The sequence below is a fragment of the Balaenoptera borealis genome (assembly GCF_965194805.1).
Source record: "Balaenoptera borealis genome assembly, chromosome: 12".
Lineage (NCBI taxonomy): Eukaryota > Metazoa > Chordata > Mammalia > Artiodactyla > Balaenopteridae > Balaenoptera > Balaenoptera borealis.
The window spans coordinates 85,872,713-85,892,068 of record NC_138869.1 but is presented as its reverse complement, the minus strand read 5'-3'; the positions used below and the strand labels follow the sequence as shown (position 1 = coordinate 85,892,068).

Here is a 19,356-nt window from a genome sequence, read left to right as displayed (position 1 = left end):
CCTCACATACCAATCAGCAGGCACCAACACCAGAACCCACTAAACCTCAACTCCCCCCACCAGTGAACGGATACCACCCCCAGGACCACCACAGCCCCGAGTCTGACAGGGCAGGACCCAGCCCACCAACCAGCAGGGCGATGCCAGCCCCAGGTCCTGCTGGGCCTCAGTGCCATCCACCAGCAATACAACGCCAGTTCTGGGATACCTGGGCCCAGCAGCCAGAGAACCCAGGTCCTGGCTCTGCCAGCCAGTGGGCCAGCACTAGCCCCAGGGCCCAGTTTCACCCACTGGTGAGTGGGCACCAGCCCTGGGATCATCCGGACGCCAACCCCACCCACCAACAGGTGGACACTGGCCCAGGGACCAACACAGCCCCGCAGCCTGCATTGTCAGGACCCAGCCAACACACCAGCAGGCTGGCACCAGTCCCGGGACTTCCTAAGCCCCAGCCCTGCCCACCAGCAGGTCAACTCCTGCTCTGGGACACCTTGGACCCATCAGCCTGCTGCCCTGAGATCCAGCCCCATCCACCAGCAAGTTGACACCAGCTTTGGGACCCCTAGGGTCCCGCAATCAGAGACCCCAGGACCCAGCTCCACCTCCCAGTGAGCGGGCACAAGCCCTCAGATCCCCCATGCCCCGGCCCACCCACCAGCAGGCCAACACCAGCTTTGGGATACCTTAGACTCCTCAGCCAGCCACCCCAGGATTCAGCCCCACTCATCAGCAGACCAACACTAGATCCAGGAACCCGAATCCACAACCACCCCCCCACCCCCGAACCTGGATCTGACCACCAGTGAGCCAGCTTTAGCCCCAGGAGCCCCTGGGATCCCACACAAGCTACCTCATGACCCAGCCCTGCCAAACAGCAGCCATCAGCTTCTGCACAAGGCAAGGCCTGGCAATCAACAAGACCAGGGGTCAGCCACGCCTACCAGATGGTCCACAGTAGTCAGCCCACCACAACAGAAGGACTCACACAGTCCACATAGGGGGCACCCCTAGAGCATATAGCTCTGGTGACCAGAGAGGAGTGCACAGCTGGGATGCATAATGTCTCCTACAAAAGGCCACTTTTCCAAGATCAGGAAATGTAACCAATCTATCAGATACATAGAAACAAAAACAGCAAGTTAGCCAAAATGAGGCAACAAAGGAGACTAGAAATCAACTACAAGAAAAAATCTGCAAGAAACACAAACACATGGAAGCTAAACAACATGCTAATGGATCACCGAAGAAATCAAAGGAAAAATTTAAAAATACCTAGAGACTATTGAAACAAAAACATAATGATCCAAAATCTATGGGACACACAGAACTAGAACAAATAATCCTAAAATTTATATGGACCACAAAAGACCCGAAACTGCCAAAGCAATCTTGAGAAAAAAGATCAAAGCTGGAGGTATCATGCTCCCTCATTTCAGATTATTCTGCAAAACTACAGTAATCAAAACAGCATAGTACTGGCACAAAAACAGACACATAATAAACTCACACATCTAGTCAGTTCATCTACAACTAAGGAGGCAAGAATATACAATGGAAAAAAGACAGTCTCTTCAACAAGTGGTGATGGGAAAACTGACAGCTACGTGTAAAAGAATGAGATTAGAAAATTTCCTCATACCATATATAAAAAACAACTCAAAATGGATTTAAGACCTAAATGTAAGACCTGAAACAATAAAACTCCTAGAAGAGAAGACAGGCAGAACACCCTCCGACATAAATAGTAGCAATATTTTTTCAGATCTGTCTCCTAAGGCAAAGGAAACAAAACAAAAGCAAAAATAACCATGTGGGACCTAATTAAACTCTCATAAGCTCTTTTTTTTTTTTTTTTGGTCACGCCTAGTGGCAGCAGTGAAAGCACCGAGTCCTAACCACTGGACTGCCAGGGAATTCCCAAAACTCATAAGCTTTTTTTTTTTTTTTAATATTTATTTATCTTTTTAGCTGCGCCATGTCTTAGTTGCGGCACGCCAGATCTTCAGTCTTCATTGTGGCATGCGGGATCTTTAGTTGCAGCATGCGGGATCTTTAGTTGCAGCATGCGAACTCTTAGTTGCAGCATGTGGGATCTAATTCCCCGACCAGGGATCGAACTCAGGCTCCCTGCATTGGGAACACAGAGTCTTAGCCACTGGACCACCAGGGAAGTCCCAAAACTCATAAGCTTTTTTTTAAAAAAATATTTATTTATTTATTTATTTTTGGCTGCATTGGGTCTTCATTGCTATGTGCAGGCTTTCTCAGTTGCAGCGAGTGGGGGCTACTCTTCGTTGTGGTGCACGGGCTTCCCGTTGAGGTGGCTTCTCTTGTTGCGGAGCACAGGCTCTAGGCGTGCGGGCTTCAGTAGTTGTGGCGCACAGGCTCAGTAGTTGTAGTTCACGGGCTCTAGAGCACAGGCTCAGTAGTAGTGGCACACGGGCTTAGTTGCTCCGCAGCATGTGGGATCTTCCCAGACCAGGGCTCGAACCCGTGTCCCCTGCATTGGCAGGCAGATTCTTAACCACTGCGCCACCAGGGAAGTCCAAAACTCATAAGCTTTTGCAGAGGAAATGAAACCATCAACAAAATAAAAAGACAACCTAATGAATGGGAGAAAATATTGATGTGACTGATAAGGGGTTAATATATAAAACATAAACAGCTCATACAACTCAACATCAAAAAACAAACAATCCAATTAAAAAATGGTCAGAAGACCTGAATAGACATTTTTCCAAAGAAGACATACAGATGGCCAACCGGCACATGAAAAGATGTTCAACACTGCTAATCATCAGAGAAATGCAAATCAAAGCCACCATAAGCTATCACCTCATACCTGTCAAAATAACTATTATCAAAAAGTCAACAAATAACTAATGTTAGTGAGGATGTGGAGAGAAGGGAACACTTGTATGCTGTTGATGGGAATGTAAATTGGTACAGCCACTGTGGAAAAGCGTATGGAGTTTCCTCAAAAAGCTAAAAATAGAACTACCATATGGGGACTTCCCTGGTGGCACAGTGGATAAGACTCCGAGCTCCCAATGCAGGGGGTCCGGGTTCGATCCCTGGTCAGGGAACTAGATCCCACATGCATGCCACAACTAAGAGTTCGCATGCCACAACTGGGGAGCCCGTGTGCCACAACTAAGGAGCCCGTGAGCTGAAACTAAAGAGCCTGCCTGCCGCAACTAAGACCCAGCGCAACCAAATTAATTAATTAATTATTTTTTAAAAAGAAGATGAAAACACTCAATGCTCTGTGGTGACCTAAAAGGGAAGGAAATCCAAGGAATAGGGGATATATATATATACGTGTGGCTGATTCACTTTGCTGTACAGCAGAAACTAACACAACATTGTAAAGCAACTATACTCCAATTAAAAAAAAAGAAAATGAAAACACTAATTCAAAAAGATACATGCACCCCACTGTTCGTTCAGAGCATCACTACTTACAATTGCCAAGATATGGAAGCAACCTAAGTGTTCATCAACAGATGAATGGAATACTATTCAGCCATTAAAAATAATGAAAATTTGCCATTTACAACAACGTGGATGACCCTGGAGGGTATTATGTTTAGTGAAATAAGCCAGAGAAAGACAAATACTGTATGTTATCACTTATATGTAGAATTTAAAAAATAAAACAAACGAATGAATATAGCAAAACAGAAACAGCAGGCATAGAAACAAACTAGTGGCTACCAATGCAGAGAGGGAAACGGGGAGGGGCAAGATAGGGGTAAGGGAATAAGAGGTACAAACTACTATGTATAAAATAAATAAGCTACGAGGATGTATTATACAGCAAAGGAAAAATAGCCGTTACTTTGTAACAACTTTAAATTGAATATAATCTATAAAAATTTTGGATCACTATGTTGTACACCTGAAACTAACATAATATTGTAAATCAACTATACCTCAATAAAAATTTTTTCATTTAAAATAAATGCAAGGTTTCCCTGGTGGCACAGTGGTTAAGAATCTGCCTGCCAATGCAGGTGACACAGTTTCAAGCCCTGGTCCAGGAAGATCCCATATGCCACAGAGCAACTAAGCCCATGCACTACAACTACTGAGCCTGCGCTCTAGAGCCCAAGAGCCACAACTACTGAGCCCACGTGCCACAACTACTGAAGCCCACGCACCTAGAGCCCATGCTCCGCAAAAAGAGAAGCCACTGCAATGAGAAGCCCACGCACCACCGCAACAAAGAGTAGCCCCTGTTCGCTGCAACTAGAAAAAAGCCCATGCACAGCAATGAAGACTCAATGCAGCCAAAAATAAATAAATAAAAATAAATAATTAAAAAAAAGACTACTAAACATAAATAAAACTTATTATATAAAGAAAGAAAGACTATTAGATACAGGAATAACAAAAATAAATATATACAGTAACAAATCTAGGTTTACATTTATCTATCTTCATCCCTTCATTTCCATGACTATGAGATCCACAGCTCATCCAATACATTTGAACTGATCCAAATACCAGTCTTTTCTTTAGTTCTCACAGACGAACAAAGCCAAATCCACAGACTCTATTACAATTCACAGCTTAGGACTGCACACTACAAGTTATTGGATGTTAGTCCATTTTGGAGTTCATAACCTGAAATAGAAACTCAGATGGTTGGGACCTCCCTGGTGGTCCAGTGGTTAAGACTCCATGCTCCCAATGCAGGGGTCCCAGGTTCAATCCCTGGTCAGGGAACTAGATCCTGCATGCCACAACTAAGATGCCACATGCCTCAGTTAAGACACAGTGCAGCCAAATAAATAAATAAAAACTCAGATGGTTGAAATGTCTAATTTTCAGGAAGGATACTTCGTTATTTGTGCATCATTTAGATTGCCTTACACAAGTTTCATTTATTTTCTTAACAGCTGCTAATCTTGCTTTTAATTTATAAATGTGGTTAGTTTCACTTCAATGTTGAATGTTGTGGGCTGTTTAATCGTATACTAGTTTCCCTTAACTGTAACAACAGTAGTTTGGGCCTCTTATGTCCCAATACGTAAGACTTTAGCCTGTGCATACATTGCAGTTCAAAAATGAACCATGTATAACCCTATCACTGAGAGACAAGAAGGAAAGCTTCTCTCTTCCAGAATTTTACAGGGATTCTCTTTTTCCACTGAAAAATGGGAACCTGCCAGCTAATGGGGAACGTGAGGTCTCTGACCTCATCCAAAGGTGCTTCAGTCTCTCAAGTTCAAGAACCACTGACCTGCAGGAAGGCCTTCCTCTCTGGTTCCTGGACCCCCACACCATGGCAGAGGCCATCTTCCCTGCAAATTCAGTGTGATGTCCCAGATAGCAAGCTGGTTAGCAGCTGTCCACTCTCCAGCAACCTTGCTTTCTGAGGCATGTGTTAGTTTCTTCGACCTAGGAAAAGATAGGTCCGAGGACCTATCTTTTCCTAGGTCGAAGCTGGAACCATCCACCCCCTTCTGAGCCACAGAGGTGTGGCTGTGCCCTCCATCCACAACAGGACATCGCAGGACACACTGCAGGAAGTCCGATATGTATACCTAAGGCTCACACAGTGGGTGCACAAGGCTTTTGTTCTAGTGCAGATCTGATGGGAGGGCTCACCAGTTCAACAAAGCTTGAAACCGGTACCCGTGTACAGTGCCCAGACTTACCAGAGAAGGTAAACCCTGACGATGTGCAACGTACAACGGGGACAAGGAAAAAGCTCTCTCTGGGCCAGTAAGAAGAGGAAAGGGAAACAGAGGGAGAAGCAATACTTGAGCCAGGTCAACGGGTATGAGCTTTCAAGTCAGGTAGACCTGGGGGTGAATATTCCTGGCTTTTCCACCAACCAGCTGTGGAGCCTTGAGCACATCCGGCCCAGAGCTGGCCCCAGCCCATACTTACTGAATTGAGCAAGTGCTGAACGAAATTCTCTGAGCATTTCCTCATCTGCCAACCAGTAATGCAATTTCTACCTTGCAGATTGTAGAGGAATGAGAAAACACACAGTGCTAAGAAAAACAGACACAAGACATGCAGCAGGCTGGGGACCAGAGTTCTAAAGCAAGTTCTGCCTAACCTGGCAGGAACATTCTCACACCAGGGAACATGAGTTCCTGGACTCTGTCTGGGGCCAGGTTAGAAGGCGGGTGGGTGCAGCAGAGCAGGGCAGGGGCAGGGCCAGGCACTGAAGCGAGGCCACAGCCTGGAGCGAGCCAGTTCCTGGTGGCTGTTGGGTGGCTCAGACAGCTCCTTGCCTCCCCAGCCATGGTTCTCCCTTTGCCCTGGCTCTCCCGAAGTTGCTGCCGTCGCCTCCTCCTACCATCCTGGCCCCCAGCACTCCAGGGCTCCTGGAGGTGCTGCTCCCAGGGTCCCAAGGCAAGCACAGAAAAGACGAGCTCCACAGGCACTGGGCAGACGTCACCTTCCAGGGTAAGTGGCGCCAAGAGTGAGGGTGGAGAGCGTGAGGGCAAATTTGTACTGGGGGCAGGGAATCCCCTCCATCTCACCCTGTACCACAGGCCAGCTGGATGCAGACACTACCGCCACCCCTAGAGCATGCTGCCTAGTTCCTCAGTTCCCCAGCACCCCCACCCCACTCCAGACCTCAGAGCACCCTTTACCTACACCCCTCCCTCCCTGCAGTCCACGAAGTCCTTGAACAGGCATTTCCCCTCATCCAACAGTTAATTATTTCTCAGGGGGGGGTTGGGACAGCCAGTCCTCCCCTTCCCATACGTCGCACAGAAGTCCAGTTACAGCCCCTGGGCTGTGATCTCTAACTTTCCCCCTCCCCCCAGGCCTATGCCTAAGACAGGAAGCAGTCCAGATGTACTGCTGGCACTGCAGTACAGATGACCTTAAACTAATGGGGCTGAAAAACAGGAAGGAGGCAGTGAGCCTCAGCCCCCTGCCCTGGCTGATGCTCTCTCCCTAACACCCTCCTCTCCCAGGACCCCTGGCCCCGCCCCACAGCTGAGCTGGCCCAAGCTGAGGAGCTGCTGGAGCAGCAGTTGGAGCTGTACCAAGCCCTGCTCGAAGGGCAAGAGGGGGCCTGGGAAGCCCAGGCCCTGGTGCTCAAGATCCAGAAGCTGAAGGAACAGATGAGGAGACACAGAGAGAGCCTGGGAGAAGACGCCTAAGCTTTCCACCAGTTGCCACTTCACCCTCCTACGCTGGAAATACTGCACACACTACCCTCCCCAGCCCTTCGATCAGAAACATCCCAGCCTCTCCCAGGCCACTAAGGAAACGGAAGAAACCACCACAAAGGGCCAGAAATTTGAAAGTAGTGAGAAGCCACTGCAGTCTTTTCAGTAACATCCCCCAGTCTGACACCTCCTACTGACCTCCGCCCCACAGCAGTGTACACAGTCCCCACGGGAATTTACTCTGGATTATGCCCTAAAATAGCCTCAGCCCAAATCCAATAAAGGGACGGAGCGCTTACAGACACCACAGACGCATGTGTTTCTTAGTTTTGTTAAAAAAAATTCTGACAAATCAGGGAAATGGGGGTTTAGGAGTGGTGGCGATGCAAAAGAGGGAAGCCATGGGGTGGGGCACGGGGTCGTCAAGGGTAGGCGGCAGCAGTGTCTCCTTCACCCCCACGCCTGGCATCATCTCCTGAAGAGGAGCAGACTGTCACACTCCAGAATGGGTGGGGAGTCCTCTACCGCGTCTGTTCAACTGAAGAAAAACATGGCAGTTAGAATAATGTATGGAAACGAAAAAGCTAGGTTGGTAGAAAAGGCCCTTCCGAAACACATGCAGATGTTTGTGCAGTGTGTGGGTCAGAGGATACATCTGGGGGTAAAGAAAGAAATACTTTGATGAGAAGTAATTTGATGAGAAGAGACCCCATAAAGAGGTCAACTAAACATCCCAACAGGGCATCAAGATGGGGGTGCGGGGAAGAAAACAGATGACAAATTTGTCAAGTGCCCACTATGCACCAGGGGCTTTAAGAAAAAACCCACTAAGGAGCAAGGAGAACCTAAAGGACTGGGGGAGCCAGTTTCATGAGATCATTACTCACTGTAGGAGGAGATGTCTATCTCATCAGGCAGCTCACTAATATTGACTTCAAAGCGATCCTGCACATCATTGAGAATCTTGGCATCATTCTCATCTGACACAAACGTGATGGCCAAGCCCTTGGTGCCAAACCGGCCTGCTCTGGCCACCTGGAAGAAGACAGATGATAGAACTGGTAGACCCCAAAGAAGGAAGACACCCAAGAGGAGGGATGAAGATGTACGGTATGAATAAAGAAACTAAGGGGGTGGGAGAGGACCCTGGGATACCTTCCGGGTGTGGGGCTTACCCGATGCAGGTAGGTGTCAGAATCCTCAGGCATGTCGTAGTTAAAGGCAATGTTCACCCGCTCAATGTCCATGCCTCGGCCAAACAGGTTGGTAGCCACAAGAATTCGTCGTTGAAAATCTTTAAACTGCTGATACCGAGAAAGCCTTTGTGAGAAAGGAAAGCAGAAAAATGTTGAGATTCCTCACTCTCAAGGGTCTCTTTTCCTCACAAGGACACAAAGCATCTTCCCCATCTCTGACTCACCTCTCCTCCTGAGGCATCCCACGGTGGATGGCAATAGCTGGGAAGTTCTGCTCCACCAGGAGCTGGGCCAGGGCAATGCAACGCTGCACAGACTTCACAAATATCACCACCTGTGTGTGTGTGTGTGTACGTATAAGATTGGGGGGGGATGTGCGTCCATGTGGGTGTGTGTGAGAGAGATTACGTGCAAGAGTTTTCAGTAATTACACTCTTCTAAAAGAACTCCTCTTAGTCCCCATCACATATTTCCTCTTCTGCTCTAAATATTACTTAGCCTTTCCCTCTTGGCTCTGATTTTTCCTGAGCAGACAGACATGCTGCAGAGAAGGTATGGAAAACAGGAACTAAAATTACCAGACATATTAGGAGACAAGGATGAAGCCACCTCATGAGTGGTAAAAATTTGAACTAAAGTCTGGAAAGACCACGACCGATACTCCGACTCACCAAAACATCAAATATAAGAACCTACCCTAATTCTAGAAAGTAGTTTTTAGTGCAAGCAAATCACACAACAGGTAAAGTGATGGAACACTTCTCCCTTAGTAAATAGTACAAGAAACAAATAAAATTTAAGAACCTAACAGGCCTAATGTATTTCTGCACTTTCACCAACTTATTAAAACTCTTCAAGGATTTTATAATTTGAGCTTTATTTTGTTGAATATCTACGCCAGCCATGGAAAAGCAGTTCCCACCTTGCTCACGCTCAGTGCCACCAAAAGACATTTTTCTCTCATTTAATAGAATTTTCATTTAAGAGACTTTCTCCACCGTTCTCTTTCACACGACACACATGGTTTCCTCGATAAAAGGATATATTATAGAGGTTTCTGCAACAGTTGGAGACGTGCTCATTCTCCCTACTGGACCTTGAACAACTGACCTGGTTGAATTCAAGGACATCCAGAAGGTCAAAGAGCTTCCGGTTCTTCTCGTTGTCCTTCAGTTTCACGTAGTACTGCTGCAACCCATGCAGCGTCAGCTTCGTCTCATCATCCACGAAGATCTCCATTGGCTGGGGGGGAGGGGGGAGGGAAGGGGTGGGGAACGGGAGGAGGGCAGAGTGGGGGGGTTAAACCTGGGGGGGTGGAGGAAGTTGATCTCCAATACACCCCATGGCGGGATGGGGAGAAGAGAGGAGATTGGAAACCCAACCCCACCCCCAAAAATACCCACATTTTAATGTGGTCTTTTCCACAGTAGATCTAATTTCCTTCCTATCAGTTGAGTTTTAAGATTTTCCAACTGAAAATTTTCACGGGAAAGAAACTTTGCAGGGAGGAAAAGACACAGTACAACCACCCAATGGCAAGATGCCATTACCTCAAATGGTGGTGGTGGAGGAAAGAAAACAATGGGAGGTGATTCTCCAAGAAAGAACATGATCCAAACACCTGGGAAATGATGGGAAACAGTGACTCGAGGTCAGAATAACGCCATCAGAGCTGGTTTAATATCGGTGAGAGGACAAGGACTACTCCATTTTATGCTCTCAACTACGAGAATCATATCCCTATTAGAAAGGTGGACGTCTTCCATATCCCCATTAGAAAGGCGGAAGATCAGAATGCTTCAGTGGACATAAGTCAAAATGCCATGAAAAGAGAAGCAAAAATTACGCAAGATGAGCAACAACTTGCCCTCAGACCACAAGGAAACAGTTTTAGATAAGACTGGTCTCAACTAAAAATCAAACCACCTATACTGTTACGTGGAAGGTATCATTAAGTGGTGCTAAGAAGCAAATTCAGAGCAGCAGTTATTCACTCATCTTTAAAAACAAAACAAAACATATACACACACAACCCTTGAAGGGAAGGAAGGCAACATTTAAAAAAAAAAGGGAAAATTGACCTTGGGTCAACTCAACTCCAAAGCCCAACTTTCCTAGCACTCTTCACTAACTTGAAGACATAGTTAACATAAAACTCCAGGGTCCAAGATTTCGGGAAAGGATGTGTGTGTCATGGGAGAAAACCAGAAGCCCAATCTCAGAAGTCAGACTAGCAAAGGCAGGCTTTCCAAAGAGAAGTTCCATGGCTTCTTTCAGATCTAATCTGAGCCCCAAGTACAGCTGAAGAGTTTTGGTCCCATGGGAAGGAGCAGAGCAGGGAGGGAAAGAACACACTCCACTGCTTATACAACGGCCCCGCCTAGCCCCAGACCCTAGCACCCACCTGGTTACATCCAAGTGGAGCTCCTCACTTTACCTTTCCCATATCCAAGTATTAAAAAAAAAAAAAGTGTTTAAAAAATGAAAAAAAATCTACCACCCCATTCAGAACACCCCGCCCCACCAACACAAATGGAGGGAAATAGGGAACACGGCACGCCTTGGGTTCAGGAAAAAAAACCGGGAACGGAAAAAGAGGCTGGTTTGGTCCTCGGCTTCCTGGTCAGGTTCCCCGCGGCCTCCGCTGCCGCCATCCACCGCCGGGTGCCGTCCGCATTCCCCCGCCGCGCCACGGTGCTTCTCTGCTGCCGGCTCACATCAACCAAGGTTCCGGATGGGTGCGAGGAGGAGGTACGGGTGGGAAGGAGTATGGACTCGGGGACTGAGGTGCCAAAGGCCCCCACCCCTGGAGGTGGGGAGGGAGCGGATTCATCTGTGCTGTTTGCTCTTCTTTTGGACAATGCCCTGCCATCTGTCTGTCCCTCTCTTGCTCTCCTGCCACCGGCACGTTATGAGTTTGGGGAGCAGAAGGCTCCGGTTGTATGCTTGATGCCACCTTGAGGGTGCGTGGCTGTAGGGAGTATGTAGGAGACGATGGGTGGGTGGTAGGGCAGAAAATCCTGCCCTCCCCCAAATGGGAGAAGAGGTTCAAAAATGCTGTGATTAAAAAAAAAAAAAGTCGAACACTTCCCGCTCTCACGTTAACCCGACCAAGTCTTCCGGAGTTTCCCTGGCGCCCGCGCAGACCCTAACACTAACTGTCTCTGCCTCTGTGTGTCTCTTCAAGGAGTCATCACTCCCAAATGGGCATGTGCCCCCTTCTTGGCGCTTGAAGGACAAGGGAGTCTGGAGGAAGAGGGCGCGGAGGGGGAGGAGGCAGCGGGCGGGGAGTGGAGGGAGAGAAGGTAGAAGGGTATTTACGTCTTGCATGAACTTGCGGCAGACTGGGCGAATCTCTTTGCTCAAGGTAGCACTGAACATCATGACCTGCTTCTCATGGGGGGTCATGCGAAAAATTTCCTGGACATCCCGACGCATGTCTACAAGAAAAAGAAACTATAGTAGAAGAGAAGCATATATCGTAAACAAAGACCAGAAACAGGCTTACCAATGAGGTAAAGACTGTTGGTAAACAAGAGTCTCGGTTCAGGGGAAGATTTGCCTCAGGCCTCTCTCTACTCTGTTTTCTCCAACCACCATATAATCATATCCATAGGAATAACACAGTGGAAAGAACAATGGATTTGGGACCAGGGTCCAGCTGTGTATTTTAACCACACAAGAAATTAGATGAAACCCCAAAGCCCACAACTAAAAAATGGGGATAAAGCCCACTGCAGAGGCTCACAAAGATAAGTCCTTTGAAAAATGCTTTACAAGGCCCTTCTCCCTATTCCTCTCTCCCCAAGCTCCAACTGTCTACAAATATCGCGCACCTATTACATTCCAGCTGTCAGAGTCCATTCCATGCTTCCTCTGGATCACACTGTCCTATCCAGTCAGGCAAATATGACATCTCTACTTGGAGCCCACCTTATAGCTCGCCATCTAGAATAGCCAAAGATCATTTGGAATGACTTATCCCTGGGGCTATGTCGATCCCTACTCTCTCATTCACCAAATTTGAGTTCTTACAAAACATCTTCCTTAACCCCACTTAGCACACCAGAATACCACACCACACAAACTCCCACAAACACCCTCCACGTTAATTCTAGAATTTAAGTCTAGAGATCTATTCAGCTATGAATTCTGACAATATATGCTGAGCTGAGGATGCCAAAAGAGTAGACTGTCTCCTCATCCAGCTCAAGTTTCTCCCCTATGACACCCACTATAGGGTTTTACAAAGGAGAATAGTGGTGTGACTAATATCCAAGATCAGCAAAGTCCCTTTTCTCAAAGATAAACATCACCAAAAGAAAGAACATAACACCTTCCTCCTTGATCACTAAGGATGCTTAAAAAGCCTAACAAAGACTGACCAGGGAAGCCAGAGCCATCAGTCATGGGTGATAGATTAAGAGTCGTCCTGGCACTAAAGTGCTCCAGTATCGAATAAACATCATTTGGCTCCAAAAGGCAACTCCCAGATCACCAGCCCAGTCCCAGCACTGCTACTCACCGAGCTGTTCAAGCATCTTATCGCATTCATCCAAGATAAAGTGTTTAATGTGTTTGAGATTGAGGCTCTTATTTCGAGCCAGGGCTAGGATGCGGCCAGGGGTCCCCACGACGATATGCGGGCAGTTCTTCTTCAGCACCTCTTCATCTTTCTTGATAGACAGACCACCAAAAAACACTGCGACCTGCCAACCCAGGAGAAAAGAGTATCTCACAAGGAAGGAAAGAATTCAACCTCCCCAAGGTTCCCATCCTTTCAGTTTACTCTAAACCAAGTCTTAGAACACTTCGGAGCTAAAGGGAACATAAGAGATCACCTAATCTAAAATTATTATATCCCCCAAACATTAAACCTAAGAAACAAAAGTGACCTGCCCTAAAGTACATGGCTGATTGAGGCAGTGAGGACCAGCATTTAGTTCTGACTTAATCTAACAATCTTCCTTCCCCAAGGCCAGGCTTCACCGTAAAAACGAGGACGGCAAGAAATCACCAGAGTGTCAAGTACCAAAAAAACCTCATGGACATCAAGTTTTCCTAAATGACCCCAGATTTTTAAACTCCTTTGCATAAACCCTATGAAATTACTGATTCAGGCTAAATATACTACTCCATGTTAAAACCATTAGGGGAATGGTTGTTGAGGATCTGGGCCTTTATACTCTCTCAAATAGCACCAAAAACTCCTTTTTAGTTTCAAGGGGGGAAAGATCAGACTGTCAGGACCCTAATTCTAGGGTAAATCTAAAACCATTAACTGTGGGACAAGCAGGTTTGCAACAAAACAGGAGATACATAGCATCATCTATAAAGAATTCTAGCCAAAAATGTTTAACTTGTACCAGTTAAGCTTTCAAATATAAATTTCAGTTTAGGGACTTCCCTGGCGGTCCAGTGGTCAACACGCCACGCTTCCTACGCAGGGGGCGCGGGTTCGATCCCTGATCAGGGAATTCAGATCCCACATGCCGCATGGCGCGGCAAAGGAAGGAAGGAAGGGAGGAAGGAAGGGAGAGAGAGGGAGAAAGAGGGAGAGAGAGGGAGAGAGAGGGAGAGAGAGGGAGGGAGAGAGGGAGAGAGGGAGAGAGGGAGAGAGGGAGGGAGAGAGGGAGGGAGAGAGGGAGGGAGAGAGGGAGGGAGAGAGAGAGAAAGAGAAAGAGAAGAAGAAAGCAAGGAAGCTCAGTTTATAGGAAACAGTGGGAGGGAAGAACAAGTTAAAACAACACAAGGGAGTAACCAGACAAACCCAGAGGTAAGACATTCTGTAGAACTAGCCCAACCTCTTAAACAAATCACTGAAGCATAATTTTGAGCAAAAGAAAGAAAAGTAAGACTATGTCATGAAAATTTATATTTGATCTTGACACCAAGACCATCCTCTTTTGAGTCCACAAGGTGATGAGTCAGACCTATACAGGAAGAAGTGCAATCCTAGTCCTCTACTGAGCTCAATGACAAATGTTTCCACAGTCATTAACTATGGAAACTGTTTCCTGGTTTTCAACTTATAGAATCAACCTAGCAACAAGACTGCTTGCTAAAAGGACAGAAAGTAAACCCCAATGAAACTGACCACATAAGAATACAAACATACATAACACACACACCAGCTTTGACTATATTTAGAAAATTTAAATTAATACAGTTTTCAAATTCTAGGAGAATAAGTGTAAACAAGCTAAATAATCTTTCACGAAAAAGTCAAAAAGACCTTTAAGTTGACAAACAGAAAATAGCTCCTAATACTTGGTTTCACAGAACATCAGAACTTAAAAAAAAAGTTAACTAGTGGTATTCTGTGAAGTACGATTACACGGGAGAACAGAATCTTTTCATTATAAGGCCCTCTGGATTACCTATGCACTTTTACCAGGCACAGATACTACTTTTACTACTTTGGTTTTAAACAAATTACTTTTAGTTTAGGGCTATTACTCACACATTCCTAGTTCTACACGTAAATTAATAATCAATTATGAGGAAAATTACAACAATCTGAACAAAAATACTGTTTTTTTTCCACCCAAGGAGGGTACAAAGTTATATACATCAAGCATATGTTTATGCTTCTCAAACTCCAATTACCCAAGGATCTTGTCAGAACACATATTCATACTCGGTAGGACTGGGGTGGAACTCATGCAATCTATATTTCCAACAGGCTCCCAAATGACACTGAAACCACGGGTCTGGGAACCACACCCTGAATCTCAAGGTTACACAATGCACAAACATATTTATAGAACGTGTTTAAAACCAAGGCAAACTATAAAGCTTCTCCAAAATCAAAATACAGCAGACATCTCTGAAAGTACAATGCATACCCAAATGAACCCTAAAATATAAATATCTTATACACCTAAGTTGCAGAAACTTACTACGTACTACACGTAACTGAGATTTCTGTATAGCTATTTAACACCTGTGGGATGTGAAAACTGCTGATCTAACAAGACTCCAATGCCTCCAACTCCCCACACCCTCACTCCCCCAGGTCTCTTTACCCTGGCTTACCTTGACGTTGGGCATGTATTTAGAGAAGCGTTCATATTCCTTGCTGATCTGAAAAGCCAACTCCCGAGTGTGACACATCACCAGTACAGACACCTGGGAGGGAAGTAGATGGAGACACACATACAGTATACCCCTTCACCAGGTATGTCACAAAAGCACACCCAGCAGATCACAGGTGACTACAATTCTGGATCTAAATCATTAACCCCGTGATTACTACAGAATACTCTCATGGTTATTGGTCAAGGATGATAAAGGTCATCTTAACAACAAGCACTCCCGGCTCTGAATGCATCATGTAGCAGAGACAAAAATACCCTTCCTGAATATTACTAGCCAAAATGCCTTCCCCAGCACTCTCCCCAAGTGTACCTGCCCAGTAACTGGCTCCAGTTGTTGCAGTGTAGCCAGCACAAACACCGCCGTCTTTCCCATGCCTGACTTGGCCTGGCATAGGACATCCATTCCCAGGATGGCCTGAGGGATGCATTCATGCTGGACTAGAAGTAAGGAAAAAAAAGATAAATTAGTCTCCAGAGAACTCCACCACCTTTTTCACCAGGCCAAACCCATTTCTCACCACTCAATTCTTAAGTTGTTCTTGTCAATTTCCAGACCCTTTCTACCTCTCTGCCCTCTCAGTCAAGTGATTCCCAAATCAGACCTTCCCAGTTCCTTCTAACATAGCCTCTTCCAGCTCCAGGGCCCAAAGTCTTGCTAACAACCCTCTTGCATCTACCAATTGGACGCCTTAGGTGCTCCTGATTCTGTCTGAATGTTCTTTAATCTGTAGCAATCCATGAATTTTGAGTGCCTGCTACAGGCCATTTCTCATACTTAGATTGTCATGCTTTGGGGCACATAAGCCTGCAACAACCTTGAACAAAATGAAGAACTTGGTACCTGACCCAAAAGCCAGCCATCCTTAGACCAGCCATAAAGGTTTCCAGAGATCAGAGTTGGCCTGGCCCAAGGGTCCAACCAGTTCCTCTCTGGAAATTTTAAATTAAAAGTCAGAGAGACAAAATTAAAAACAGGCAAGAAAAAAAGCCACTCCAAGTTGCTTTTAGATCACCAGCACTTACATGCTATCATGAATGAAAGACCAACTTATATAAACCTCTTCTATTGCTAAAATAGTTTTTGGTACTTATTTCCTGATCTATCCTGAATATAAATCTGTATCACCTGAGGGACCATGACCATACTGTTTCCTGTATCCTTAAAGACCCTAATGAATACTCCATGCCCAACAGAAAATTTACCTTCTGATGGATGCTCAAAGCCACAGTCAACAATGGCCCGGAGCAACTCTGGCTTGAGCAGAAAGTCACGAAAGCCAGAGCTGTGAATGGAAACGTAGGAGCCCTTGACATCCTTCTTGGCAGGGGCCTCAGCTCCATCTCCCCCAGCTGCTGTCTCCACCTCATCATCTTCATAATCCAAGAGCTCATTGTCCACATCGTTCTCTGCCATAACTGGGCCGGCAGGGGGAGAAGGGGAGGGGTCTCTGGATGAGTTCACGCAGAATAAGGGAAGACAGAGAAGGAAAGCGGGGGCTTGAGGAACAGTAAAGGAAAAGAAACACACTAGTTTCTGACAGAAGAGCTGGGGAAAAAAAAAAACAGAAAACTCATCAGTCATGAGCAGAGCCTTCACCATCTTTTCCATCCCCACATTCTTTCCACTTTCCCTAAACTAGGAAACATTTTCCTGGAAAAAAAATAATAAAGAAGGACAAGACATAAAAGCGAAAGGCAAACATAATACAGGGAATGGGAAAAGTGGGCCCAGGGGAAGTGGTTAGGACATAAGTTCCCAAAAAGACAGGATCAGAGAAGCAGAAACCGGAAAGTTGGAAGGGCAAAACCGACTTACAAATTCCTGGTCTATGACAGTAACAAGAAAAAAAAATACATGTTTGAAAAACAAAATACTATTAATGACTTAAAATGGAGAATGGAGATGAAAGTGACAAAACGAAAAGTCCTCAACGGAAGACCTTGTGCTTTCCCTAAGATCTCAAGGTGTCGACAGCAGCCATCAGTCAAGGGTGATAGATTACGGTCGTCATTACGCAAAGCGCTCACTTTTCAAAATGAAAACATCATGTGGCTGCCATCCACCTCTCGCAGCATTCCAGCCTCCCACTCCTCAATAACCTCCTTCTGGCGTTTAAGAAATCCTTGTGTAATTAATGGCGGAGAGAGAGGCTTAGAGAAATGGCTCGGCCGGGAAAAAACCCACTCCTCCATCATACGATGAATTAAAAAAAACACAGTAGTTAAGAAAGACGTATCCTCGTTCCGGCTAACAGAAGCTTTACCAAGTGACCTCCCATCACCATTATGTTACTCCTCGGTGTAACTCATTTCCGAAAACACACAACGACACCACTAGTAAACATTTGGAAAACACTCCAGATAATGGTGGGCAGTCCGAGATGAGAAAAATCCAACTAGGCCCACAAATCGGTACTCCTTCCATTCCCACCGCGGACCGAGAGATAAGCGGGAAAGTGGGAAGAGCCCCGCCCTCTGCAAATGCCCAGGACCAGAAGACGCCTAGCGCCGCCTCTCACTGTCGCTGGGTTCTCAGGTAACCGAGAGGCCCACCGAAAGAGCGAGGAGCAAAGGAAGCACAATGGCGCCGGGGCCACCATCTTGGATTGGGCCCCCCTGGATTCCCTACCTCCCCCCGAAGTTTCTTGATCTCGAGGGATGCAAGTGATGGAAGTAACGACCCAATCAGACTCCAGCGACCAGACCATAGCCTGTACAAGGGTTATCAGGAGGCCGTGCGACAGGATAGCCGCAGAGAAACGCAGATGGAGGCGGATGGTGCCGAAGGCCAAAGCTTACCTGAGCAAGGCGAAGGCGTATGGCGGCGGCAACAGCGACGAAGGAGGGAACCTGCCTTCACTTCCGGTTCCCGGCTTCCCTCTACCCCGGGCTCCCGCCTTACGACCGCGCAGACGTAAGGGACCGGAAGAAGGACCTTCCACGGTTCTATAGTTCCGCGCGCTCCTGGGTTGCCTTTAGAAAATGCCTGTGTGGAAAAAAAAATTTTTAAGCCACTTCTAACTTCTCCGCTACTGCCAGTAACAAAAGGCATAAAGGAAACTAGCATCCTCCCCATTGTTATCTTTTTTCTCTTGTCCTGCTCTTTTCCACGCCTCTCTCTTCATTTACGTTCTTGCCACGCAGGCCTTCTCTCTGGGCACCCCTCCATGGGCGCAGGAAGACCCAAGGTGGCGGGATTTCGAGTTCCCACGGGGTCCTTGGCCCGGTAGTCAAGGTGACCTGGGGGCGTTGGCGCTGGAGCTAGGGAACAACCGGCCCCAGGTGTGGGAAGTGAGTCGTGCTCACGAGTCCTACCCCTACCCTTTCCTCAGCCATGGAGCCGGTGGACGGCATTTGCCTAAAGTAATGTTGGCCGATGTAGCTGATGCCTTAAGGGCCCTGAGGTTCGTGGGCCTGGGCTGGAATCAGGAAGGGGTTCTGAATCCACTGAGTGGGGGACAGGGTCTAGATTCTGCCCCAAATGTTAACGATAAACGGTAGGGCTTGAGGGTTAAATAACTTTTTACAAATGTTGTTAATTCTACCAGAATGTGCTTAGCCCTGCCCCCAATAGCCCCTTGGTTCAGCCTGGATTTTTTTCCTGAATGAAACATTTGATATCTCCCGCCCCGCTTTTGTATGCTACATAAGTCAGATGTGACTTAACAAAACTGACAACAGACGTTTGGCCCTTTACCTGTTATCACACTTAACCATTTAACACCAAGGTGCACCCTTATTCCCATGCTATATCAAGCAAACAGATTCAGAGAAATAAAGCAACATTTCCAAAGTAATACAGCTAATAAGGTGACAGAGCCAGGATGTAAACACCTCTTTATTCTCTACTGTATCCTGACTCCCTGCTTAAAGAGTCTGGTTAATAAATACACACTACAGATTACCTCACTG

General features: G+C 46.5%; 2 protein-coding genes across 5 annotated transcripts; one reads left to right on the top strand and one right to left on the bottom strand.

Annotated features, from left to right (window-relative positions):
* The first annotated feature begins 656 nt into the window (after window positions 1–656).
* Window positions 657–7,235, top strand: MCCD1 (mitochondrial coiled-coil domain 1). Its single transcript, XM_082347048.1, has 2 exons — window positions 657–6,429; window positions 6,951–7,235. Exons 1-2 carry the CDS (start codon window positions 6,106–6,108, stop codon window positions 7,137–7,139), a joined length of 513 nt encoding a protein of 170 aa, XP_082203174.1. The 5' UTR covers window positions 657–6,105; the 3' UTR covers window positions 7,140–7,235.
* A 228-nt stretch (window positions 7,236–7,463) lies between these two features.
* On the bottom strand, window positions 7,464–18,330 carry DDX39B (DExD-box helicase 39B). 4 transcript variants are annotated; one of them, XM_082346939.1, is made up of 11 exons: window positions 18,244–18,330; window positions 16,648–16,990; window positions 15,755–15,882; window positions 15,383–15,475; window positions 12,870–13,053; window positions 11,666–11,784; window positions 9,455–9,586; window positions 8,569–8,678; window positions 8,324–8,468; window positions 8,036–8,183; window positions 7,464–7,686 (listed from the first exon to the last, which is right to left on the bottom strand). In XM_082346939.1, exons 2-11 carry the CDS (start codon window positions 16,856–16,858, stop codon window positions 7,670–7,672), a joined length of 1,287 nt encoding a protein of 428 aa, XP_082203065.1. In that variant the 5' UTR covers window positions 16,859–16,990; window positions 18,244–18,330; the 3' UTR covers window positions 7,464–7,669. The 4 variants fall into 4 exon arrangements, with proteins under 4 accessions (XP_082203065.1, XP_082203064.1, XP_082203063.1 ...); XM_082346938.1 differs by lacking the exon at window positions 18,244–18,330 and adding an exon at window positions 18,074–18,205; XM_082346937.1 differs by lacking the exon at window positions 18,244–18,330 and adding an exon at window positions 17,473–17,645.
* Window positions 18,331–19,356: the final 1,026 nt, after the last annotated feature.

Coding starts and splice junctions, on each gene's coding strand:
- MCCD1 (XM_082347048.1), top strand. CDS start 6,106: ATGAGTTCCTGGACTCTGTCTGGGGCCAGGTTAGAAGGCGGGTGGGTG. Junction 6,430..6,950: donor GGCAGACGTCACCTTCCAGG/GTAAGTGGCGCC, acceptor CTCCTCTCCCAG/GACCCCTGGCCCCGCCCCAC.
- DDX39B (XM_082346939.1), bottom strand. CDS start 16,858: ATGGCAGAGAACGATGTGGACAATGAGCTCTTGGATTATGAAGATGAT. Junction 13,054..15,382: donor AATACATGCCCAACGTCAAG/GTAAGCCAGGGT, acceptor CTGGGTTGGCAG/GTCGCAGTGTTTTTTGGTGG. Junction 8,679..9,454: donor ATGTCCTTGAATTCAACCAG/GTCAGTTGTTCA, acceptor ACACACACACAG/GTGGTGATATTTGTGAAGTC.